This window comes from Odontomachus brunneus, unplaced genomic scaffold, assembly GCF_010583005.1.
Source record: "Odontomachus brunneus isolate Ranch 3 - 2012 unplaced genomic scaffold, Obru_v1 Obru_scaffold_030, whole genome shotgun sequence".
Taxonomy (NCBI): domain Eukaryota; kingdom Metazoa; phylum Arthropoda; class Insecta; order Hymenoptera; family Formicidae; genus Odontomachus; species Odontomachus brunneus.
Genome location: NW_022639480.1, coordinates 327,232 through 354,680, shown reverse-complemented (window position 1 = coordinate 354,680; position 27,449 = coordinate 327,232). Strand labels below are relative to the sequence as shown.

At 39.5% G+C, this 27,449-nt stretch overlaps 1 protein-coding gene and 1 long non-coding RNA gene across 11 annotated transcripts in view; one reads left to right on the top strand and one right to left on the bottom strand.

Moving 5' to 3' along the window:
* The window catches only part of LOC116843224, a 55,829-nt gene extending 38,063 nt beyond the window's left edge, over positions 1 to 17,766 (bottom strand). Inside the window, exon 1 of the long non-coding RNA XR_004377857.1 lies at positions 17,519 to 17,766. This is a non-coding gene — a long non-coding RNA (uncharacterized LOC116843224). The remainder of the gene's footprint in view (positions 1 to 17,518) is intronic.
* LOC116843198 (chloride channel protein 2) overlaps positions 1 to 27,449 on the top strand; it is a 64,358-nt gene that overhangs the window by 34,282 nt on the left and 2,627 nt on the right. For 4 of the 10 annotated variants that reach the window (XM_032813409.1, XM_032813407.1, XM_032813406.1 and 1 more), the window contains exons 3-11: positions 21,216 to 21,501; positions 22,636 to 22,847; positions 24,572 to 25,092; positions 25,172 to 25,406; positions 25,492 to 25,654; positions 26,198 to 26,428; positions 26,605 to 26,828; positions 26,906 to 27,097; positions 27,256 to 27,398. In XM_032813409.1, the coding sequence (XP_032669300.1) occupies positions 21,216 to 21,501; positions 22,636 to 22,847; positions 24,572 to 25,092; positions 25,172 to 25,406; positions 25,492 to 25,654; positions 26,198 to 26,428; positions 26,605 to 26,828; positions 26,906 to 27,097; positions 27,256 to 27,398 (2,207 nt within the window). The other 6 variants (XM_032813413.1, XM_032813404.1, XM_032813410.1 and 3 more) reach the window with 6 other exon arrangements.

Sequence of the window (27,449 nt, the reverse complement as noted above, 5' to 3'; positions counted from 1 at the left end):
ACTTTCGAATTTGAATTTGGAATTAGATGAGGGTTTTCCAGTTGTGGATCACGCTTATAAATGATCGTTCACGAATCTTCTTTGATTAATAACTTAGATTTTTATGTATTGTTCGTAAAATGATCTCAGATTTTTATTATCAATTCACAAATGTCACATATATTATAATTTTATTGATAAATTTGGATTTGGCTCTGAATAAAAATCTGAGTGTATCACATGAGACACACGCAAAAAAAATTCAGTTGGTGCAACCAAATAGGAACCAACTGAAAATTAAGTGATCAGAAGCGATATCTCTGTTATGAAAATTAATATTTCTGTTGTCAGCCAAAAATATTTGTTTGAACATTCAACGATATCAGAACTCGGTTGAGGCAACTGAAAACAATTGACTATACAGAAGCTTCATAAAGAAATTTTTCTGTTTCTACAGTCAAGTTTTTGTCTGATCCCTAAACAATCGAAAATTCGGTTGCACCAACAGAATTGTTTTTTCTGTGCAAGAATGACGAACATGAAGTCGACGCAGTCCTCTACCATTTTCTACAATAAGCGCATGCATGTTTAGTTATCAATTAAAGAAGAATAGTGTACAGTTGTATACACAATAATGCACAAATTTTCTTTAATTAATAACTAAACAATTACGTAGTCATTTGAAAAATAATAGAGGACTTTTTAGCTTAATTGGTCTGAGTAAAAATCTCTGAGATAGAGAAACTTTTTATAATAAAATGAGAAATAGCATGTAAAAACCAAAGCACAGATGTAAAAGTGTTAACAATTTTAATCACCTCAAATATATTATGCAAGTTAAACATTTCGATCCGTTTTAGGTCCTATTCAGTAATGTAGTTTTACAGACAAAGCATTCGCAGTCAATTAAACATTTTTGAGAATTAGTAAATATTTCGCTCATGAAACTTTAACTCGCATACGCACAGTGACAAATGCGAGTTAAAGTTTCATGAGCGAAATATTTACTAATTCTCAAAATTGTTTAATTGACTGCAAATGTTCTGTCTGTAAAACTATATTATTGAAGAGGGCCTAAAACAGGTCGAAACGTTTAACTTGTATAATATATTTGAGGTGATTAAAATTGTCTGCACTTTTACACCTGTGTCTTGGCTTTTACATGCTATTTCTCATTTTATTATAATTTGATTTTGTATCTAAGGACCATATAATTTAATTCAGAGAAACTTGTTGTCCTGTTTGACCTAATCTATCTATACACCGCGGCTCTTCTGTGAGTCACCGGATATTATAATTTCACTGATGAACATGGCTCTAAATAAAAGCCGGAATATCCCATGTAGAACTGAAAAAAAAAAACAGAATACGTATCGCTCATTAGAACACTGCGTTTGTTTCCGCGAATACAGAATGCGCAGTGAAGCCGTCGGGGAGGTCAAACTTGTTCGCGGAAGGAATTAATCTTTGTTGCAATTGCTCGGTGCATAGATAGGCGAAATCGACCTTTCGCGAATCGCGTTAATTGACTTCGCGATTCCCGCTTCGTCTTCGCCCGATACACTCGCCGTTATCTTCGCGATCGCGACGAAACCGCTTCAATCTGTTCTGCTCCGCGATTTCCGCGCAATTTCTGCCTCGTCGCAAAACGTCGTCCGGCCTCGACGATGGCTGGCGCATTTCCGCGCGACGTTTTTCTCGCGAATCACGCGGACGATCATGACGATCGCGCGCAAAACGAGACGGGACCGAATTTCTCGTGTAATCGGAGAGCAAAGTGGCTCGACTTACATCCTCTGACGTCTTCTTTCACTCGATGACGTAGAGGACCGCCTCTAATCGCTCGGTTCGCGTCGCTAAAAAGGTTTAAATATAAGATATTTCGCGCTTCGCCCAGTGCTATTCGCTGCGCCTCTCTGCGTTTTGGAATATGCGACCGGTACACCGCTTGCACGTCGCTCCCACACTGAAATGCTGCAAACGGCCCGGTTACTTCACAAAATACAGGTAACGCTCCGCATGCAATCGATCGCGAGTGATTCATGCACTTGTCACGCTGCGAAAAATTTTCTGTTACTTTCTAAAGCGCAATCAGTTACACTTTCGTTCTTCACTGAAATGCCGTACTTCCCGAATCGAAATTCAGAGCCCTATGTTGAACTCTGAATTCTATAACGTAGTAGAAACTAAGTCAGCAAAGTAGGTTTAATTTCCGAGTCGAAATTTTGATGCTATTTTGACGCTCTTAAGGATAGTTTGCGTCTACTTATAGTCTAGATAAAAGCTTCTTTGACGATATTGATACTTATTAACTTCTCTTTTGAACCTTTAACTCTACCTTGGCAAAATTCTAATGCTCTTAAAAATAGTTTGAGCCTACTTAGATAATCTGCAACCTAGATCAAATCTATTTTGACGATATTGACACCCATTTTCGAGTGGAAATTTTGACCCTATGTTGAAACTTGAATTTTATACTGTAGTAGGAGCTAAGTCAGCAAAGTAGGTTTAATTCCCGAGTCGAAATTTTGATGCTACTTTGACGTACTTAAGGATAGTTTGCGTCTAGTTAGACTTATAGCCTAGGTAAAACCTAATTTAACGATATTGATACTTATTAACTTCTCTTTTGAACCTTTAACTCTACCTTGGCAAAATTCTAACGCTCTTAAAAATAGTTTGAGCCTACTTAGATAATCTGCAACCTAAGTCAAATCTATTTTGACGATACTGACACCCATTTTCGAGTGGAAATTTTGACCTTATGTTGAAACTTAAATTTTACACTGTAGTAGGAGCTAAGTCAGCAAAGTAGGTTTAATTCCCGAGTCGAAATTTTGATGCTACTTTGACGCTCTTAAGGATAGTTTGCGTCTACTTAGACGGCTTATAGTCTAGGTAAAAGCTACTTTGACGATATTGATATTTATTAACTTCTCTTTTGAACCTTTAACTCTACCTTGTCAAAATTTGACGCTACTTTGACGCTCTTAAAAATAGTTTGAGCCTACTTAGATAATCTGCAACCTAAGTCAAATCTATTTTGACGATATTGACACCCATTTTTTAATCGAAATTTTGACCCTATGTTGAACCTTGAATTCTACACTGCAGTAGGAGCTAAGATAGCAAAGTAGGTTTAATTCTAATGATATATTTTATTGTTACTTTGACCCTGAGGATGTCTGAAATATATGCAACAAATAAAATGTATATTTTGTTTGCTATTTGACGTTTCTGTTTTGTTATTTATTAAATTTTTTAAATATTTCTATAAAATACATATATTCTATGTAGGAGCTAAAGCTTCAATAGAAGTTCGCAACTGAACTTACTTTGCTTCCTAAGATCCTATTATTATATAACCTACTTTGACGCTAAAGAAAACGAAATTTCAGAAATCATCAAGGTTAAAGTAGGAGTAAATTATATTAGAAGAGTAAATTATATTAGAATTAAACTTACTTTGCTATTCTAACTCCTACTGCAGTGTAGAATTCGAGGTTCAACATAGGGTCAAAATTTCTAATGGTACAATTACAACTTCTAATGGTACAATTTACTCTGACTCTGATGATGTCCGAAATTTTTCTTTTCGCTTTCTTTAGCGTCAAAATAGCTTGTGTTGCAGGCTTCAGAATAGGTGTTGAATGAAATAGTGAGGCTGAATGTAGGATCAAATTTTCTACTCGGATAGGTTAAATAGAATCAAAAGAAGTTTACATAGGTTCAGAGTCTCAAAATAGGTGTTGAATGGAATAATAAGACTGAAAGTAGGATCAAAATTTTGACTCGGGTTATGATACAACTGCTATAAGAACAAAATTGTAACTATGATCAGTAAAGTCTCGCTGAAAGGATCAGTTAACAATAGCGACTACTCTCATTGTTCATGCACTTTGCGAATACAGATAGTGTCATTGCAAGCACATGGAAGCCCTTAATTCTATCATCAAGAAATTTAGAAAGTACACGAAAAAAAAGAATGATTGTCAACTAAAAAATAGTAAGGTATGACATAGTTTTTCCTTCTGGCTTCGAGAATCAATTCTTGGTTGCGCTGATCTACTGATTTGTTGCCTTAAAAATGTTAATAATTGCGGCAGGAAATTTTCACGAAGCCAATAAAAATTGATCATAGCAATAATTCTTTTTTTTCTTTTGTTACTCTAACAATTCAAGTCCGTTACTTGAAACTTCTTTCACGGGCGATTTTCGAATTTGAATTTAGAATTAGATGAGAGTTTTCCAGTTATGAATCACGCTTACACATATGTGACATATATTATAATTTTATCAATAAACTTGGATTCGGCTTTGAATAAAAATCTGAGTGTATCACATGAGACAAAAATGACGAATATGAATTCAACGCAGTACAATGAAAATGACGACAGTATGTTCAGTTGACACACACGGTAACAATTTAACCCAAAAACCCAAAAACGGCTCGATCGAATCAATAACACAAGATATTTTTTACCGCGCACCTCCGATATATTTCCTATTTTTCATCTCGAGATCTCCGCGCCGACCTTCTCGATTTTCCCCGTACCTCTGGAACGCTCAACAATCGATATGCAGTACATTTTCCGAGTCTTATCGAGCCGTGAGGAAGGAGCGCGGTGTGTCATTGCCGCGCGCGCGCGCGCGCGACGTTAATTTGCGAGCGCAAATTTGTTCGGCGGTTCTTTTGAGCGCATCGCAGCGCGCGGCGTTATCTGTTTGCATCGCGCAGTCCGCGATGGTGAAAATAAAACGATGGGCCAAACAAGCGAATTTACGGCCTGATCGGTCAACAATGAAGCGGGGAGTCTCTGCTTCATTACGTGCGTTACTTTTGGATGCAGGTATTATCTCGGCCTTCATTTAAATGTCCAGCCGCCGCTCTCGAAATTCACTGAACGTTCGAACCTGCGCGCGAGGAGAAAGAAACAGAGAGAGAGAGAGAGAGAGAGAGAGAGGTACGTAACGTACATCCCGTCCTCGATATCGTACGCGCGAACACGAGCAGAGTGATCATTCCCTTTTTTCGCCCATCTTTTCGTCATTGTTATCGTCATGGTGTTGATCGTGTCCGAAAATAACGTGGGGATCGGCGGAGTCATCGATCGGAGCTGTGACGCTGGGCTGGCGCTGGTTAAGACGGCCATCCATCAAATTACGCGGTAATTTTGGTCAATGATAATTCATGACTTTGAAGGCAGCTTCCTACGAGCCCTCGTCGAGGGAAGTGGCCAATTGCCGTACACGGCTTTTGTACAGTCGCTACTAGAAATGCCGCCAATAAGATTTCCCCGGCGCTCTCTCGAGCGTCGATCAATCGCGCCTCGCTTCGTGGATTTTCCGCGTGAGAACTCTCCACGGGTATCACGGGCGAACTCAACTTCTCCACCAATCGTGAGCACTCGGCCGACTCGATTGCAATTAAATCACGGAACACGATGTTCCGCGAGACGTCTCGTTGTTTCGAAGAGAAGCGAACTTCGTAGAGACAGGACGACGACGAGGCGCGCTCGAATTTGAATTCGAAACGTCCTGTCGAACCTGCGGCGCGACGACGACGGATTTTCTTTCAGCTCGGCGAACACGCGCGCCGAGGTGGAGAGAGAAAGAGAGGTGTCCGTTGACAATCGGCAATTTGACCGGCTTGTGAGGGGGAAAATCGCACTTGTGTGCGCGCACAGCCGCAGAGCGTCGAGTGAGGCAGTCAGTGAGGCTAATGAGACCGTAAATTGGACCAGGCTATAGGGCCTCCTATTTGAGAATTGCACGCTTGTTCTCTCTCTTCTCTCGTTGTCAGTGTGACTCACTGGCTTCGTGTGTTCGCGACGCATTGTTCTCTCGCGAATCCGCGCGATTCGCACGTATTTCTCGCGCACACCCCACGACACCCGCGCGTCCTCCTTCAAGTGTCAGTGTGCCCCAGGTGTTTGTCGGCGCGCGGCTCCTCGTGCTCGCCGTGAAAAGCCCGCGGGAAAGGCGCGGCGAGCGATTGTCCCTCGCGAAAAGCGGAGCGCGCCGACGTGGTGGTTCTCGCGAGCTCGATGAGAGTTCTGGTTCGCGGCCGAGCGGAACAATAAATCCGACTGTCCATCGGCATTTCCGTTTCTTCGTGGAAAATACGAGATCCCGTGCGCCGCTCGGCATGCGGATGAGGAGGTCGTAAAAGCGTTAAATGCGTCGCGACTGCACGCGCGAGCGAGCGTATAATCCGTGTAATCGTCGGCGGGAGCGCAAGAGTGAGAAAGAGAGCGAACGCGAAAATGGCGAGCCAGACCGCGAAGAAGGAGCTTCTGGAGGAGACCCTGCACCATCATCCCGAGGGCAGCGAGGAGGAGGTGGACAAAGAATGGGAGGAGTTCACGAGATTAATGGCCAAGTTAAAAGAAAACCGCCGGAATAGACCGCACAGGTATATGCTGCGCGCGGATCCCCCGCGATTTTAGCGGCGGGAAGCGCGGAAATGAGTCGAAATCCGGGCACAGAGAGAAAAGCACAGGAAAGGGACGCGGAACGTCAAAGACGCCGTCCCACCGGGACTTACTCGCGAGCTCCGCCTTATTCTATAAAGAATTCTATGTAGAATCGCGCCGCGGTGACGGAAGTGCGTTACGCAACGCAGCAGCAGGTGTAACGGGGGAATTTATGGAGCACAAATGTTTTTAGAAGCTCACACGCCAAATGGCCACGTTATAAAGGATTATTCGGGAAAATTGATAGTTGGATGAGTACAGAGGATTGTGTATAGCAATCCTAATCTAAAAATAATTGGAATAACTATAATCTCACTATATTTTATAGTTTATTTTGGCCTCAAACATATATTTATAGTTTATCTAAATATGAAGATATAGCAGAATGAACACAGATTTATAGTCACCATTTTATTACTCTATGTGTAAAGCACACTTTGGGAATATAGTTACATGTACCTACATTTGCCAAATATTCCAATTGTATTGACTATATAAAATAGTTAATTTCTCTTACCATTTAATATTTGCTATCTTACTATGTTTTTTATTTCAAATAATTATAATTCTTGGTAAAAGTTTTACATGAGTCAATTATATTATGCTTATATTGTAAATATTACAAACATTATGGTGACATTTACTATAAAAAAGATATTCCTAACTATAATCTTTTTACTATGCCATTATAGTTTCAAATATCATACATTTTTCTCTCAGTGGGTCACTATTTATAGTCATCATTTTATTACTCTATGTGTATAGTAAGACACGCTTTGAGAATATAGTTATATGCACCCATATTTTCCAAATATTCCAATTATATTGACTATATAAAATAGTTAATTTATCTTACCATTTAATATTTGCTATCTTACTATGTTTTTTATTTCAAATAATTATAATTCTTGGTAAAAGTTTTACATGAGTCAATTATACTATGCTTATATTGTAAATATTACAAACATTATGGTGACATTTACTATAAAAAAGATATTCCTAACTATAATCTTTTTACTAAGCCATTATAGTTTCAAATATCATACATTTTTCTCTCAGTGTAGACATGTTCTAGTCGAATCATTAAATATTTTCGACTTAACGCATTCGTTTCTAGATAATCAAGGATCGTGGTTGTTGATTATTCCAAGAAACTGCAAGATGCAGCTGTGAAACTTGGATAGCTTGATGTTTTGTTTGCGGTTATAATTACGATTATCCGCTCACGTGTAACGCGACAACCGTGACATAATTAATGGTAAAAGAATCATAAAATATAAATAACGATAAAAGCACTATGCTCGTCATCTTACAACTTCTGAAAAGATACAATTTAAAGATTAGTATTGCAATACTCTTCACACACAAGAGATGGCATAATCTGTTTAAGAAATATAATAAATATACTAGATATTATTTATTATTTAATCTGTGAGTAATATCGTGTTGTAATTAAATATCAAATATAGATTAATAGAACTAATTAATAAGAGATTGATTGTTTCTTCGAATAATCAGCAAATACGACTTTTGAATATATAAAAACGAATATATTAGGTCAAACATTTTTATCGATTATACTTTTTTCGATTAGGAGACATACATGGCTAGGGAATGGCTAGGTATATATGCAATCCTCTGTACACTGCAAACTCGAATGTATTTCATTTCGACTGAATTTCTTTTTACACATTCCGAGTCATGTCGTTTAACGCGTTTGAACGTATTTAAAATTTGCAATTTACACGTCTTAAGCGTGTTCAATGACGTGACTTGAAGCGGCAAGAAACTTGTAAGAAGTGTTTCAGCCAAATTACACGCTTGTGTCTTTAAAAGTAACGTGCTTGGACTTGCAATGTAGATATAAAGATAACGGCTCTGCGAAAGACAATGCATAAATCAAAGGCGTGTGAGAGCTAACGCAGATTATCGTATTGCGATGCATAAGTCAGATATTAAACGGTTATCGAATTTATTAAGGTCAAGTGCAATTAGTTGTATGTAGAATTTAGGGTTGCATTCCAAAATGTCTTTTTTTTTGGGTAAAATTTAGAGATGCGAATCAAAAATTTTTTATGTCGAATCAAATCGAAACTTAGATTTTAATTTTGAATTCGAATCGAATTGAATCGATGAAATTTCATCCGAATCGAATCGAATCGTTGAAAGGATTTTTAATTAATATAATCATTGAATTCAACAGGAAAATAGTGGCTTCAGTATGAGAGAGATAACATTGATCATGTGATATCAATTCATTTTAAAGTAAGAGATATACACTGAGAGAAAAATTATCTTAAAATCAACAAATATTTTTTGATGGGTGCCATTAAAATATTTACTTAAATCTACGTTCTCTTTATTTAAATCAAATATTGTTTACCTGATGTAAATAAACAGTATTTGGTTTAAATAAAGAGAATGTAGATTTAAGTAAATATATTAATGGCATCCATCAAGGAAAAATTTGTTGATTTTAGTATAATTTTTCTCTCAATGTATAATATACAGTCGGTAAACGTATATGGAATACAGTTCCAGTCTTGAAAGCTGCGCAATCGACACATATCGATCCGACAGTTGTCGGTAAGAATTTATCTAGAAGCCATTATCTTCTTTTAATATTTTTGAAGAAAATCTTAATGTATAGCAAACTTTTCAAGTCATGCTAATTCCTATAAGACTGGATGTCTTTAATAGTTCTTCGTTAATGCTAATGTGCGCGATTCGTATTCGAATTTTCGAAGTATTCGGATTCGAATCATAGGGATTTGAATTTGAATCGAATCGAATTTCACTTGATTCAATTCAAATTCGAATAGTTCGCATATCTCTAGTAAAATTGTACTCAATACTCTATAGTACATGTTACTGAGATAAAAGTATAGTTGTCATTGTGATTTTAACCACAAAATAGTTAGAAAAACTGTTATTTTAGTAAGTGTTATTAGAAAAATGGTTTCTCTAATTATTTTTTTGGTCAAAATCAAAAGTATAGTTGAAGGCAACTATATTTTTCTCTCAGTGTACACATACTATAGAGTATTGAGTGGAATTTTCCTCAAGAAGACGTTTTGCAATGTAAAACCTAGGATGATAAGAAGGAAAAAGGTGACAACTCGTCGAATCTGGAATATTGTTTTGCTAGACCATCGCAGGCGTTCTACCCATGTCCGCCGCCGAACCCGGACGAGGAGCAGCAGGAGTTCGATCCTTTCGACTACATAAACACGATTGTGAGGAACATTCGCTCTTCCGCTCGCTGACTGCATCCATCTTCCAAGTATCATGCTGCTTCACGCGCGAGCATGCAGCTTGGAAATACACGCTCTTTTCGTTGACAACTGCGACATTGGACGCGATGTCGACGCGTTCTCGTTACTTCTGAAAGCGATCACGTGCCGTATCGAGTCGGAAGGAGAAGTCGCGTGATTTATATTTCATATAAACGCGAAAATTTCCTTCGTCGCTCGGAATTCTCGCGAAACTCACGGCGAAAATTGCGCGAGAGCTCTCTCGATCGCGCGTCGCTCTCTAAAGCATATAATCAGTGAGATGTAAGACAAGTAGAATGGGAGTGTCTTCACTGAAAATCAGCGAACGCTCACTGATCGTCCTCGATGAAATAGTCCTTTTATCAGTTCAATCAGAAACCTTCCACTGATTTACCTCGCGAGCACACGTATCATTAAGTCCCCGTGACTTCCCATCGTGATAACAAACATGCGCGACAATGATTTATGATTAAACTATAGATCCGATTGCGATTGCTAGACGACGAATCCCGCATACGAGAGGAATGCAACGTGGCACGCGTTGCATTCTTGAATATATTCATCGCGACGTTTCGTTACACTTAAAGGTTCACGATAATTCCGTGTTATGCGCAGAGAGGGAGTCGTTACGCGAACACAATATGCAGAAACGTCTTCGAGATACGCTCTCTTGGCTTAATTTACGATGCAGCATATTTCAGCGGCAATTAGTGCATTTTGCAATCGACCTCCCGTTCTCTGACGAGCCTCGACGTGATCGCGCGCGTTAGAGACGTCGGGGATTTTCTATAGCTCGCAAAAGCATGGCACACAAAACGCTGGGCCCAATAGCGCGACCTTTGAATGATTGCCAAGTAGGCGAGAGACAGAGAGAGAGGGACTACATTTTAAATAAACGTTTCGTGGGACGCGATTGTTGCGGGAGATGGCGAATGCTACATCAATGTCGAGATGCGCGTGGCACATCTTGCCGAATCGTCGCGTCGATTTACTCGCGTCATTCGCGTCGCGTCGATTTACGTACATCATTCACGTCACGCGCGCTACCTTTTTAATCAGCGAGACATATTCAGCGTTATTCACGTATCCCTACACTGAGAGAAGAATTTAGTAAATATTATCAAAATTTGGTTACTATTACTAAATGATAGACGTAAATATAGCGGGCCAAAGCTATGGCAATACTTATTAATTAATTTAGTTCTGTAAAATAAATTATTTATTTGACAGAAGTAAAATTTATTTGCTTCCAGAATATATTTGGTAAATAAAACTTATTAAAATATTATCAAAATATTATCAAAATTTGGTTACTATTACTAAATGATAGACGTAAATATAGCGGGCCAAAGTTATGGCAATACTTATTAATTAATTTAGTTCTGTAAAATAAATTATTTATTTGACAGAAGTAAAATTTATTTGCTTCCAGAATATATTTGGTAAATAAAACTTATTAAAATATTATCAAAATATTATCAAAATTTGGTTACTATTACTAAATGATAGACGTAAATATAGCGGGCCAAAGTTATGGCAATACTTATTAATTAATTTAGTTCTGTAAAATAAATTATTTATTTGACAGAAGTAAAATTTATTTGCTTCCAGAATATATTTAATAAAACTTATTGAATAGTTGAGCAAAATAAGCGATTTTGTAATAGTTACAAAATTTTTGATAAGTTCAACCAACTATCTGTAATAATAGATATTGAAACGATGTAATAGCTGCAAATGAATGAATTTTTCGTTGTGCTGCAACAAAACATACTTATATTGGTAACAAAATAGAACTCGTACCTACTGAATTTTTTATTATATGGGATATAACGACTTCATAACAATTATCAAATATTTGTTCATAACTGTAATATATTTTATATTAAATATTTAACATTAAGTAACTATTACTAAATTATTTAATTGATGTTACTGTGAATGCAATTACGTCCGATCTATTAAATATTTGGTAATTATTATCATATTTAGTATTAGTTACTAAAGATTCAATGAATTTCTGTAACTGAATTCAGTTTGTTATAGTTACCAATCTTTTCTCTCAGTGTGCCGAAGTGAATAGTGAGATAGTTATCTGGTGAAGCGAATTTCTTAAAGGAATTTATTTCACTGTAATTCAGATTCCTCTGAAAATCTCTTGGAGTGAAATCTCACCCGAGAAACGGAGTGACTATCGGAGTCACTTGAATTCGAATGATTTTCCGTTCATAGAGGGTGAATTCTTCACTCTGAATCGTCGAGTGGACATTTTCACTCAAAACTGAAGAGTGAATCTGATGTGCTCCACCGATTTCACAGAGATATTTTAGAAAGTACCATTTTTTATTTGTTCTAAATGAGATTTTACTCCAAACAACACGAGAGTCCAAGATACGTACAAGGGAACCGTCGATGAGAACATTAAAAAGCTATAAACTGGCCGTGAAACTCAAAGTGGGCCAAAATGAAAAAATATGACCTAAATATTTTTTGTACTTCTACATTTGTGGCAAATTAGAAAGAAATCGGAGTGTAACTTTTAAATAGGTTTACTTGTAAGTGACTTTTGTAAAAAAACATTTTTGCCTTAAATTTGAAAATTTTGAGATATTCTAGTGGGTTGATTAAGATGAACTACTCTTTATCTCTAGATTCAGTTGTTACATTTACTTATAAAGCGGCAAAAACACTTTCTAAGAGATACTTTATTAAATAAGAACAAAAAAATTACAATATCAATGTATGTTCGCAAGCGGTTCCCTTGTTAGGGATATCCTAAAGATATCTGGAACAAGTAGGATATCTTTCAGACATCTCTAAGATGCTTTTGGAGCAAGGAGACTCTCAGGCCCATATTAATAGTCGCTGTCTTGTCCCGCGTGAGTTATTCAGACTCGAATTCGGGGTTTGCTGTGAATCTTTTAATATATAATCATATAATATATGCGACGTTACGTGTGTGGTCGCGATTGAGCTGAAAGACTCGCATCTAATTCTAAGCTCAGATCTGAGTATCTCGCCTGAGGCACGTAACGGCCATTAACTCGAGTCTAGAAAAGTTAGAGAGTACATATGAATTGAAATCATATCTGACGCGCGATTAGAAAAGGTTCGATCGTGAAAACACTGGACCTCGTGCTAATGTTGTTGTGAGACAACTAGCTAAAAAAAAGAAAGAAGTAAATAAAGATACCGATTCATCGTATACTTGGCAGGAACGTGCGTACGATAGACCTTGACTCGACGCATGTCATACGAGAATCCCGGCCTCGTTGTGCGATCACCGGCCGCGCGGGATTGTGTTGAAATTTCTCGAGTAAATTTAGACGCGTCGTTATTCACTACCGTCGCGTATTTCGACGAATTCTCGCTGCGAAATCGTGCGGAATAAAAAAAGAATTTAATTCCCTCTCTCTCTCTCTCTCTCTCCCTTTTTCTTTCTCTTTCATAACATCTTGCAGGATGTTCCTTCTCTTACTTTTTTTATAAAATACGCAAATGGCTTGCGACTACGTACAATCGCGCGTACATGGTTTTATAGCGCCGGCGACGCCGATAGATATTTCTCGCGGTATTTGCAACACACTTTTCCGCGTCGGGTCTTGCGATTTACGCCCGACGTTGTCGCGAGACAGATGGGACGTGCACGATTTATCGGCGATTCTTGCGGGCGTTGCGGTATTAAAACAGGCCGCGTCGTCAATTCGTCAAGTATTCGTACGGCCGGCAGGTCGGCGTTTCTCTGAAAATTGAAAATCGCGACACACTCGTCGCGTCGCACTCGAGGCGAGTGTTACTTCACGGATCGCGGAAACAATGCGATTTCTCGCGCGCGCGCGGTCTACCGCAATTCTCGCGTTAAGTCGGCGCGATTAAGCGGTTGATCGACTGCCAACTGACGGATTGTCGCGTCGCTGTCGATTCGCAACGGTCACTTTAAACGCGGGACTTTAACGACATCCGCGCACGCTGTTCTCCGGACGTACGCGTCGCGAAAAGCTAGCTAGCTGTAATAGAAGACGCGAGAAAACGCGAGCGGACGGAATTGGCGAGCGACGATATTACGTCGACCGTTATTATTCTAATGTCAGTTTCCACCACGTCGATTAAACTTTAATCTGAGCTGAAATTCTACTCGGACGAAATTTTTTGCTCGAGCGAAGGTTCTGTCGTTTCGGGACGCACTGAGAGAAGAAATAGGTAAAATATCAAAGATACACGCGCAAATATCAAAGATAACGTTTCATACGATGACCTCAAATATCTTTTGAGTAATTTATTTTAAAGGAAGATGTTTCAGACAATAGTCGACATGAAATCTTAAGAAATGATGGATTTCAGAAAAAATTATATCTTTTACCTCTCTCATGTTTCATCTGCTCTGCATTAGCCGTGCAATTTATAAGGCTAATAGTATTTTCATAAGAACTCAATGGCACTCAATCTGTTAACGATCGTGTATAATTAATGAAACAACTGTCGGCCGAGTTTTACATAATATTCTTACAATGAATATTTAGCTCCCTCCTCTCTCTCTCTCTCTCTCTCTCTCTCTCTCTCTCTCTCTCTCTCTCTCTCTCTATTTATCTATCTATCTCTCTCTGCGTCTAGTAAAGCGGGATTCTAATTTACGCCTCTTCTGCAAGATACCTGAGATAAATAACAGGTGATCGCTCTCGGATGGTACACCTTGTCGCGTGTCGCGTTCTGCACCCGCATATCAATTCGCGGAATAGTTGATAATGTAAAAGAGTCGACGCGCGATCTTTGCAGCAATGCGTCCTCCTAAGTAACGCTTTTATGCACGTGAATGAGTTCTTGAGGACTCGTTATGCTTATCGGGCACGCGTGACTAGCATAAAGAGATCATCGCGTTACCATATTACGTACACACGTACGCATACACACGCATACACACACAAACAGGCGAGTTTACGTACACATATGTACGCGATATGCATGTACACGGAGAAAAATAATTTTGCTCCTTTAGCAAAACCGTCGTTGCTAATGCATATTCGTAGTCACATCAAAAAAATTTAGTTGACGCAACTAATTTTACAAATTATTCGTTATCAGAGCAGAAGTAATTTCGTTGCCAGGATAGAAAAAATTTGTTGAGTGTATTTGTTCTAAGAATCACGCTAATTTGCTATTTCCTCTCTAAAAAAAGACATGTAAGAGATTTAATTGTTGCCGCTTTTCCGCGTTGCTGATTGGTTCCCTCGCTTAGTTCACTTCATGTGGGCTTGCTTCGTGTCGTTTCCGCCTGTCAAATTATCAGGTAAATAGCTGACATTGCGTTTGTTAGGTCACGAAAAAAAAATATAGAAGAGATATGTCTCTTCTGTCTCTCCTTGCCTCTCCTATCTCTCCTGTCTCTCCCTGTCTCTCCTTGTCTCTCCCCGTCTCTCCTCGTCTCTCCCCGTTTCTCCCTGTCTTTCTCTGTCTCTCCCTATCTCTCCCTGTTTCTTCCTATAATTATTAATTAATTAAAGTATATTTTAATTTAATTTAATTTTAATTTTATTTTTATTCTACATTTTTTATTGTTTTTTTATTAGCTATATGGCGCGCGCGCAGCGCGCACATGTATTGTTCTAGTGATGCAAAATAATGTATTCTTAGCAAATTTATTTGCTATTGGAAACTGCAACTGCTTATATAAATCCATCATGGTTCTTATAGCAAAATAATTTGTAGATGCAGCAAATTATATCCAGCAAATAGTGATTAGTACTCTTAGCAAATTTTTTCTGTTCGTAAAATAAAATTTTGCTAGACCAGCAGAAAATTTGCTGGGCCAGCAAATTATTTTTCTCCATGTATTACTGTGTGAAGATAGCTATGCATCTACATACACATACATATACATGCGAATGAATTCCAACAATTGACGAAATTGTCAGTCCACATTATGACAGTTGAAACTTATTCATTTATTCCCAATTTTTGGGAATTAATTTTAAGCAAATGGTTAAATCTACAGAACTAATGTTTTATACTAACATTTATTTATCTTTAAAAAAACATTTCGAATTTTTTCAAAGCTTTTTATTCAAAATTGGAGACAACACAAGTGGACAAAACAGGTCACGCTATAAAATCGTCTTCCAACGAGCGTGTTGATTCTCGTCATCTGAGATAAACGAATTTGCTTTTATTTTGCTCTTTATGAATATGGCTATCGTTCAAACTAGAATTAAATAATTTGAAGAAAAATTGACAAAATGGCGGCTCTTGAAAAATAGTAGCTTGATTTTTACTAAAAAATTCTAACTTTTCGCAATCTGGAAAAAATAGTAATTTTAAAGATATTAAAAGATATCTAGTTCAGACACATTATAGTCACATTCATAAAGAACAAAATAAAGGCAAATTCGTTTATTTCAGACGACGAGGACGGCGACAATCAACACGCCCGATGGAAAACGGCGTGATTTGAATCCACTTGTATTTTCTCCAATTTTAAATAAAAAACTTTAAAAAAATTTGAAATGTTTCTTCAAAGATGAATAAATGTCAGTAAAATATTAACTCTGTAGGTTTAACCATTTGCTTAAAATTAATTCCCAAAAGTCGGGCTTTGAAAACAGGTCTTCACACTCGAATACTCCCTTAAATGTTTTTTTTCCGACATCGATTCTCATCGGCCCGTATTGTCAATCGAGCAAATCCAGTGACTGAAATTGAATTAGAGGCCGTTTGCTTAGTAAGAACATAGTCACACGTCATCATCTACGTCACACCATCGTGTACACAGCCGTGCTCAGGTGTTGCCCGTTTCAATCTAAACGATCAGAGTTGTCTGACGTTTATGTGCACTTTACGCGATGTTTTCATATTTAGATAGAATCGCGTCGCTCCCGCGATTATAAAGCATGCCTGTTGCATGTCTCATTAGCACTACGCTGCTATTAGGTCGGACGTATGCGGGAATCGAAGTGCACGCGACTGTCGAATAAGGAGATCCCTAGGCGTGCATTGAGAAAAATCGGATAAAAAAAACAAAGTCTAAGGACCATATTAATAGTTGTCACTTGAAACTTGTCTCATGTGAGATACGCAGATTTTTATTCAGAGTTAGATCCAGAATTTTCAATTGAATTATATGACATACGTGACTTTATATCTGTAAGTGTGATTTAACTGAAAAACTCATCTAATTCTGAACTGAAATCTGAGTATCTCACTTGAGAGGGACTTTGACTATTATATGAGCCCAGAAGCAGCAACCGATGAAAATTTTCTTTGACTGAAATAATGGGTAAGTGGATAATCGAAGTTAATCAGTCGTCAAAATCATATACAAAGTCACAAATAATTTCGTCGATTGATCGAATTAGTTATCAATGAGTGTATAATCGACTGCTCGAAAATTTAAATAACAATGACTTTCATCAGTCTATGAAGGTATTTCTGATCTTATACGTAATGATTGATCAATTTTGATCATTTTTTATTTTGATTATTGACTTACCAATTGTTTTAGTGAAAGAAAACCTGCGTTAATTAACATCAGCATTAACATCAATATTGATATCGCAAATTTTCTCGCGCAAGCCGCACTATCATTTTATTTGCGACTGTCTCGAATGATGATCTTTCGCGGTCGAACCGATATCCCGGTCGAGATGTCCCGAGACGAGCGCGTAGCTTCTCGGTTTCGTTGCTCAAGCGTGATTACGCGACAGGACGTAAAATAATCGCTACACGAATGCATTTTGTCGTATCTGCGCGAACAACAACAAGTCCCGCGAAGCGTTGCTGCCAAAAAGCAGGTATCACCTGTCAGTCACGCCCGAGATCATTGATGCTGTGGCTGAAGTCCGCGGGCTGCGTCGTCTCCCATCGATCTTTCTTCCTCTTCTTTTTGGTCAAAGCGATATCCCCCTTGGAGTGACGCGCGATAAATCCACAGCGATATCGATCTCGACACGAGTCTCGCGCGCAAATAAACAAACAAGGAAAGAGATCGGGCGCGCCGGGCAAGGAGGCGACCTCAGCGACTTCAACGACATCGCGATCGTCGAGCAAGCGCGAGTGTTCGGCGAATGTTGGTGAGGAGACGAAAGAGGCTATGATGCGGCCAACCTTCCAACCTCTTCCAAGTATATTTTTGAAAATCGTGGCGGGGCCTTATATAATGAGTAAAAGAGCGGGAGGGTGTCCTGAAAATTGATTCGCACGCGCGCGCGCGCTCACTCACACTACGTGTTTCCGCGTCGCCGTGAAAGATCGCAGCTTATTCGGCAATAAACAATAGTACTTCGCCCCTGTCGACGCTGCCTGGCGACGCTAAAAATATCGGGTTTTGACCGTTGCCAAATTTCAACAAATATTCCCGCTGAGGCTCGAACGTAGACACCTACGAGACGTCGTCGTCGTCGTTCAGTTTGCGCTTGCATGCACACACGCATAGTTGCATTGTTGCCCGGCTTCTCGGGGGAATAAGGAAGGGCGGCAAACGCGAGGAAAACGACGAAGAGTCGAATGGGTGAACGTTGGGGGCCTCCGAGTGCACGCTTTTCCGTTGTGTCGGCCGGCTCGCGAGCTTCCGCACTCGCGAGAAGTCGGGATGTCGCTCTAGGCCCGCGACTTCCGCCAGGACTGGAGGCATACGAACTTCCATCCGTCATCTCCGTCGCTTGAAACTCTCGAGCTATGATCGAGCCCGCGTTATCGTTGCTTCCCCACCACGCTGGACTTCTCAGGCGACCCAAACGACGCCCTAATGATTGTTCCTTGAACTTAACTCCGCGTCTTACGTCGACGACAGCGGAAACCTCGAGTGTCACTTAGAGCCTCATCCTCGGGACGGCCAAGTGAACTTGCGAAGGACCGGGAAGGGACACCTTCGGGTCGTATAGACGCGATCAGACGGCGGTTGTCCTCGCGGTTTCATTCCAAGCAAGAGACGATTCGGATGTGCGGCGGGTCCTTGTCAAAGACCGCGAGTGGATCTCGGCTCTCTCGCGGTGGGAGTGAATAATGGGCTGACAGGTGATCTGTTCTGCGGAGGGTCGAGTCCGGGGTACGGGCTTGAGGGCCGATATGCGGTCACGCGCGGTGCTGACTTACGAATCGCTCGCATACTCGGAAGAAGAAGAGCGCCGATCGAATAATTCGCGAGGTTAAAGTCGATGATAAGAGCGCCGAGTACGGTCCGAGTGCTCTTCACTCGGCTCTCACGCCGACTATGATCTTCAACAGGGCGTACTTCGTTTGTAACGACGACTACCTTGCGAACGTAAGTGCGCGATCGCACACAGAAAAATCCACACCGCGTTCGAGTAAATGTTACTTGTTTCGAGTATTTCGTGAGTTTCTATCAACGCGAATCTGTCATAAGTTTATCACGAGCAAATTTATTCAAAGTACACTCGGAATCTCAGAGAACTTATAAAGAGCATTAAATTAAATCAAAGGATTTAATTAATTAATTATTTTTCTAAATTAAATAAAGAAGTTTTAAATATAATTTTTTTTTATTTTAAAAGTTCACTACTTAATTTAAACAAATATGTTCACAGTTGTATCCAAACAAATGGTTTTGAAATTTTGTAAATTTTTTGTTATCCCCAACAAAAAATATTTCTTCATATATTTTGTCAAAATATATTCACATGTTTTCACCGTGAAAATTGCATATCTAGTCAGAAGTGAATTCATTGGTCGAAGAGCTTCAATTTTTGACTCCGCTGAATCGTTTAATTTTCTCGTGAACAGATTTCCCGGGAAACTACCCTCTGATTTTCAAGTGACAACTATTAATATTAATTAAAAACAATCGAGAGCATTAAATTAAAACGAGGATTCGGTTCACATACAACATAGTTGAGTCAACTTTTTCTTCAATGAAATTTTATACATATTCTTGTGAAAAGAATAAATTCTTTTTTTGGATATACACACTGAGAACAAAATTTACAAAATTTCAAAAACAATTTGTTTGGATACAGTTGTGAACATATTTGTTTAAATTAAGTAGTGAATTTCTAAAATCAAAGAAAAAAATAATTATATTAAAAATTATATTAAAAATAATTATATTAAAATTATATTAAAAATTTATATTTAAAACTTCTTCATTTAATTTTAAAAAATAATTAATTAATTTAAATAAATATGTTTACAGTTGTATCCAAACAAAACGTTTTTGGAAATTTAGTAAATTTTTTTCTGAATGTAATGAGTTTTGCTCAAATTTGTAATGTGTGTATGTGTGAGAATATTTTGAGAAAATATTTGAAGAAGTATTTTTTGTTGGAAACAACAAAATATTTACTAAAAATTTACTAAATTTCAAAAACCATTTGTTTGGATACAAAATTTGTTATGAACATATTTGTTTAAATTAAGTAATGAATTTCTAAAATCAAAGAAAAAATTCATATTTAAAACTCCTTCATTTAATTCTAAAAAATAATTAATTTAAATAAATATGTTCACGGTTGTATCAGTTGTACTTAAGAGAAGAAAAGTCAATTAAGTAATCGCTTTTCTCAGCAGTAGAATCTTTTTCTGTGTGCAACGGCGAAAAGATCGCGAAAGTGTTTTCACCGTGAAAATTGCATATCTAGTTAGAAGTGAATTCATCGGTCGGAGAGCTTCAATTTTTGCCTCCGCTGAATCGTTTAATTTTCTCGTGAACAGACCACTTCCCGGGAAACTATCCTCTGATTTTCTCCAAAGAACGCGCACGCGGCTCTTCTGCGGTCATTGATTGTAAACAATGCCTGGAGCAGTTATTGCTCGCGCAGCAAAAGCGTCTCGCCGTTGATAGCGCTTATCTCCCGCCGTTTGCGAATACAATTGCCGATAACGTATCAGTTTGCAGATAATCGTGCAATCATCATCGCATTAGCGAAGCTGGGAAAGTGCTTTGCTGATGAGCATGTATGATCTGAATACACACAAGTATAGATAATCTAGATATTTGCTTCATAAATGCAAAACCCGCTCGATTTCCGTGGCGAGTCACAAGTCATCCAAGTCTAAAGTTTAAATCTGAGGCCTTATTCTGGACGCGCGTTTGGCGTTAACTCATCGCTTAATGGTCTCATCTGTGAGACGTTTCTTCCTCATTATGAAGAACGTTTAGAATACATAATCTCATGTAATATCTTAATTTCCACACAATTTTATCTATATCTTCGCGGTAAATGGTTTTAACGTAAATCTAAGGCGCCTTGAGAAAATGTACGGACTGGTTTTTTAATTACCAATGCTTGTGAAATAATTATAGTTTTTAATGAATCTTCAATGGGCTTTTAACGACCCATCAAATGCGATTGTCTGACTCCAACTTACATTTCTCTCATACGAACGTAACGTGTAACATTGTCCCGGCCTGATAGCCGGGAAAAAGAATCATCAGCGTTCGCGGAATGTCCAGAACAAGCAGCCCCAGTAGACATTCGTTTCGTTCGAATCAGCATCTATGAAAGTAACGCGAAATGTCGCTGCTGCCCGTTACACGCAGATGTATGGCCGCTACACGAAGGACCTGGGTGAGTACGCGAAGGAAGAGGCACGGCGGCTCAAATACCACGAGAAGGCGAGGCGGAAGTATGACAAGACGCGGGCCGAGGAACTGCGGAAGTCCAGGCGGGGTCCTTTGTGCAGGAAGCTGCTGGCCCTGTTGGCCTTCGCCTGGAAGCACACCGGCGCCCGGCTAGGCGAGGACTGGGTCTTCCTGGCTCTTCTCGGCATCATCATGGCTCTCATCAGTTACGCCATGGACCGCGGCATCTCCATGTGCAACAACGGTCAGTCCGCTCTCTTTTATGCGGCTTTTCATGTGTCCTGTGGTGGGACTACGTTAAAATAATAGCAAAGAAATAGAAAGAAGTTTCCTGTCTGTACAATCACGTGTGACAACTCGACGAATCGTTGCACGTGATTGTATAGACAGAAAATTTTTTCCATTTCTTCGTCTATCTTTTACATAGTTCTACCATTGATTCCCTCATCAGAGGAATACAGTGTCCTCCATAAGTTTGGGAACGCAGATAAAAATAAGGATATTAAAATGGAATGCAATTGTATTATTTTATAATAATATTCTGTTTCGCGCACTTACATTTACAAGCATTTATGGCATTTGATAGAGCAAAGTTTCAGGTTTAATGCCCAATTTCTTCACCTCCGGTTAACTTTATCGGTAAAATGTCAACCGTGATTGATTAATTCTTGCCAACCATAAATATGATTGGTCAATTCCAATAGAATAACTGGCGGATAAAGTTAACCGGAGGTGGAGAAATTTGGCATCCATTTTCTGTATTGCTGTGCGATGAAGTTTAATGGAGTCATAAGCAACCGAAGTGAAAATGCTCAATTTTACTTTAACCCTTAGTAATACGGAAACACAAAATTGTAGAGAAATTTTTGTCACAAAGTAATTGTATAGAAAATTTCAATCTTTTACACGAAAGGAATTAAAATTTTCTTAGATTTTTTCTTGCGTTCGTGGCACGCGTCAAATTGAGAAGAAAATTTTCCATTTTATCCATTTCGTTTTCATAAAGGCTAAATTACACTAGCGATTGGCGATTGACGATTGGAACTTGACCAATTGGAACAAAACGCCGCCAAGGCTGAAGCTCGTTGATTCGTCAAAATCTAATCTTCAATCGTCAATCGCCAATCGCTAGTGTAATTCGCTTATAAATATAAGTGCGAAACAGAATTATTATAAAATATCCATTTTAATGTCCTTATTTTTATCTGCGTTTCCAAACTTATGGAGGGTGCTGTATACATTTCCTTAGCGCGTTTTTATGACTCGATCGTCGAGTGAACTTTTGTACATGATAAACTTTGTGTATCAGTGGATATCAACGTGGCAGGCAACGTGTCAACATTATTATAAATTCACGTGCACGCTTTCATTTTATCAGCCAGGATATGGCTCTATCACGATCTCACGACGCATCCGGCCCTCCAGTATCTGGCCTGGGTCTCCTTGCCAATGTGCCTGATCCTCTTCAGTGCCGGCTTCGTGCATATAGTCGCGCCACAAAGCATCGGTTCCGGCATCCCGGAAATGAAGACCATTCTTCGCGGTGTAGCGTTGAAGGAATACTTGACTTTCCGCACCCTAATCGCTAAGGTCAGCTGATGAGAGTCGCGCGACTCTGAAAAGTCGCCGACGAGACGCGCCCTCTCGCGAACCAGTTAGCACCGGTGTTGCTTCCGGTTATCGGATGTTCCTTTTTCATTGACAAGGGGAGGACCAGGTGACTCACCCTGGGATTTCGACTCCAATTTTTTTAATTATTCTGGAGATGAAAAAAAGATACGTGTCCCGGCGTTTGATAGAATAGGCCTTAGTTTCGGAGTAATAAATTTGTGAAAATTGGCCATATCCGAAGCGCACCGCGGCGCGCCATATGAGCCTTCCCGGTAACTGTACCTCCAACCAGTGCAGTTGACTTCGTGAGTTAGGTGCTTGCTTCATAATTCGTAAGATCCAAATTCGCTCACGGAGGTGAGCAATAATTTTTTTTTTAATGAGTGTTTTTATTTATTTTTATTTATTTTGATGATATTGATATAGTATAAAAAGATATAGTATAAAAAGATTCATTCTTTAATTCATTCACAATTATCATCGGGAGCTTTTGCAGATATGATCAAGTACGCTTGGTTTGCATCGAAATTAATTCCTGAAAGAAATGTATTTCGAAACATCAACATCAAATATGTTTCCCCCCGGACTTACGGAAAAATAAATGTGTATGTGATACTCCTTCATTTATTCGTTGTGTAAACTGTAGAAAATTTATATGCTTTAAATGCTTTTTATGATGTTTATCATCCAAGTAATTGTTCCGCATCGAAATAATTTAATTTTGTAATAAATCCGCAATACTTAAATAATTGAATTTTGTAATAAAAATATTCACATTCACATTTCAAATGTTTGTTTATTCTTCTTCTTCTGCGATTAATTATTTTAAAAACTAGAAACTTAAAATACTGTTAATATTATTTCCAATTAAATTTTAAATTTAAACAATTTGAAAATTTAGATACGTTGCCTTTATATGTTATCCATTACAAATAACTTATATATTATTATTATTACTTATTTATTATTTCAAATATTATTACTTGAATTAAAATTCCCTTAAAATTAAATTTAAATTAATGTTTAGAATGTGATATTAAATTAAATTTTCTATTTCGAAAATTTGCATATTATATCAATATTATCAAAATAAATAAAAATAAATGCTTACCTCCGTGAGCAAACTTGGATCTCACGAATTATGAAGCAAGCACCTAACTCATGAAGCCAACTGCATTGGTTGGAAGTACAGTTACCGGGAAGGTTCATATGGCACGCCGCGGTGCGCTTTGGATATGGCCAATTTTCACAAATTTATTACTCCGAAACTAAGGCCTATTCTATCAAACGCCGGGACACGTATCTTTTTTTTTCATCTCCAGAATAATTAAAAATTGGGGTCGAAATCCCAGGGTGAGTCACCTGGTCCTCCTCTTGTGAGTAAAATTGACTTGATTAAAGTTGATTTAATTTAGTTTTTCATTGCCGCGTATGTATATATAATTTTATTTCATAATTATATCTTTATTTTTATATTTTATTTCAGCATCTATTTCCCAGTGTTACCCTTCAATGAAACCAATCCGAGATCTCTAAGAGATTGGTTCTTTAACTAAAAATATTTGTGAAATAATCACGGCCTTTAACGGATCTTTAATGAGGGAAATACTTACAGCCTCCGTTGGGCTCTAATTAAAGATTCTCGAGGAGACGAACTCCCGTAACGCAGAGGTGAAGTAACAAAGATCGTGTTGTGACCGAAGGTGATCGGCTTGACGGCGACCTTAGGATCGGGGTTGCCGCTCGGCAAGGAGGGTCCGTTCGTGCACATCGGCAGTATCGTCGCGACCCTCCTCTCCAAACTGGTCACGAGCTTCCAGGGCATCTACGAGAACGAGAGCAGGAACTGCGAGATGTTGGCGGCCGCCTGCGCCGTCGGCGTCGCCTCCTGCTTCGCGGCGCCAATCGGCGGCGTGCTCTTCAGCATCGAAGTCACCACGGTGTACTTCGCTGTGAGAAACTATTGGAGGGGTTTCTTCGCGGCGGTATGCGGCGCCACGATGTTCCGTCTACTGGCGATCTGGTTCCAGCGCGAAGAGACCATCACGGCAATGTTCGCCACCAACTTCACCATGGACTTCCCCTTCGACCCGCAGGAGCTCTTCGTCTTCGCTCTGATCGGCGTCGGCAGCGGCTTGGGTGGCGCTTTCTACGTCTGGTTGCATCGCCAATACGTCATCTTTATGCGGAAGAACAAAAGCATGAACAACTTCCTGCAGAAGAAGTGAGTCGCACACGATTCTTGCTTCTCTCTTCGAGAATACGCCGGGTGGACGGAGATTTATTCTTTCTCTTCTTCTCAGCCGCTTCCTCTATCCCGGCATCGTGTCGCTTTTGGTGTCGTCCGTGTCGTTTCCACTGGGACTCGGCCAGTTCATGGCCGGCGATCTGAATACTCACGATCAGGTTTACGGGCTGTTCACCAATTTCACTTGGACGAAGAAGAACCTCGTCGCGGAGGAAATGAACATCGTGAAGCACTGGTCGACTCCGTATACCGACGTCTTCAGCGGTCTCCTCGGTTTCGTCCTATTCACCGTAAGACGACTCTCTTTACTCTCGATTTGTTTGAAATAATCGATCTTAAGCGAAGTAGATTGGTAAGAGCGGACTCTGATTTCAGTTTATCTTCTCCATCATAAGCTCCACGGTACCGGTACCGTCCGGGATCTTCATTCCTGTCTTCAAGATCGGCGCCGCGCTCGGCAGAGCGGTAGGAGAAGCTATGGCTCTCTGGTTCCCCACCGGTGTGCGCTACGGCGGAATAATTACGCCCATTATACCAGGTAAGTGCAAAATTGTCCGTCAGATATCCATGTTTTTGTCGCAATTAATGTCGACTCATAATACTTGAATGAAAAATTCTTACGCAAACAATTTTGAAATTGTTGGATTTAACACGTTTCACATGTCAATAATATAATAAAAGGTAAAATAACGCAAATAACATGTCGAAAATTAACACAAAAATGTAACACTTGGAAACTATTTGGGCACTTAGAAATGGTGAAGATAAACTCAACGCGGAATAGTCGAGATAACAAAATAGCAATATATCAAATTAACACACGTATGTTAAAAGTTTTACATAAAAATCCTTACACGGATCGATTCCAAGATTTCTTTTACTGCGTACGATTCAGAAATTAAAGAAGAAATATTGATTATGTTGACATATATATATATATAGAAATCTCTGAGAAGAAATACATTGATGCTATTATTATATTTTATTCGTCGTGTCGAGTAAACACGATGATATTTCAACGGAGAAACGTCAAGTCGAAAAGCTAATTAATCGCGTGTCGCGTTTGTCGTATTACTTTTAGGTGGATACGCGACAGTGGGCGCGGCCGCATTCTCCGGCGCGGTGACGCACACAATATCCGTCAGTGTCATCATCTTCGAGATGACCGGTCAAATCACCCACATCGTGCCCATCATGATAGCGGTGCTAATTAGCAACGCGATCGCCGCGCTTCTGCAACCGAGCATTTACGACAGCATCATCCTCATCAAGAAGCTGCCATATCTGCCCGATCTGCTGCCGTCCAGTTCAGGTAGCTCTCTTCCCGATAAATTTCCATGAATGTTGAATTAATCTCAGTTAATTAACTAACCTTGTTTACCTCGCAATGCATTCCGTTCGGACTAATCAGCAAGGTAATAGCGCGGACTCATCGCGAAAACCGCGCTTCTCGGTAAACGACTACACTTCCTCGCTTCGCCATTGTAGGAATGTACAACGTTTACGTCGAGGACTTCATGGTTCGCGACGTGAAGTACATATGGCACGGTATCTCGTATCAAAAGTTGAAGGAGATACTGAAGGAGAATCGCAAGCTTCGCGGATTTCCGCTGGTGGATAATCCAGACTCGATGATTCTGCTCGGCTCGATTCAAAGGCTGGAACTGATCAAGCTCATCGAGAAGCACATCGGCCGTGAGAGGAGATTGCAGGTAATGGGAGCTTCTTTGTCTGTACGTCGCATCCTTTGCCTTTATTGAATTGTGCCATCGCCAATCGTCGTCCCTAGGTCGCGCAAAAATGGCACAAGGAAGCGGAGGAAAGGGCGCGCGAGGAAATGGAACGGCAGCTACGCGAACAAGAGAGAACCAGGAGGCCCTCGAGATTCGAGGTCATACCGGCACCAGACATTCTCAAGATGCAGCGGCAGAGTGTTAATGATCTAACGATGTCGGCAAACAACGGCGGCGCTCCCGATCATGTGAGTCACGTTCGCATGATCGACTTTGACGTCAGTCGACGCGGGACCACCCGTATTATTGTCTAAAAAAAAGAAGCGCGCTCGTTCCTTCACGGTTACGGTCCCTTTTTTCGCGTATACGTCTCGTGAAACCCATATATTTCTCTTCTGTGCCTCAGCATACCTTCCACTCGCCGGTATTCGGCTCGCAACCGAAGAAGTCTATCTTGAAGAAGACGAATTCCTTCACACTGAAGGGTTTCAGTCCGTTGGTCAGTCCGGCGGTAACACCTTACACAACTGTTACAGGCGCAGAAAGCAGGCAAGTTACATCATTGATGTGAATTACTTCTTTTGAATTTCTGTTCTTAAG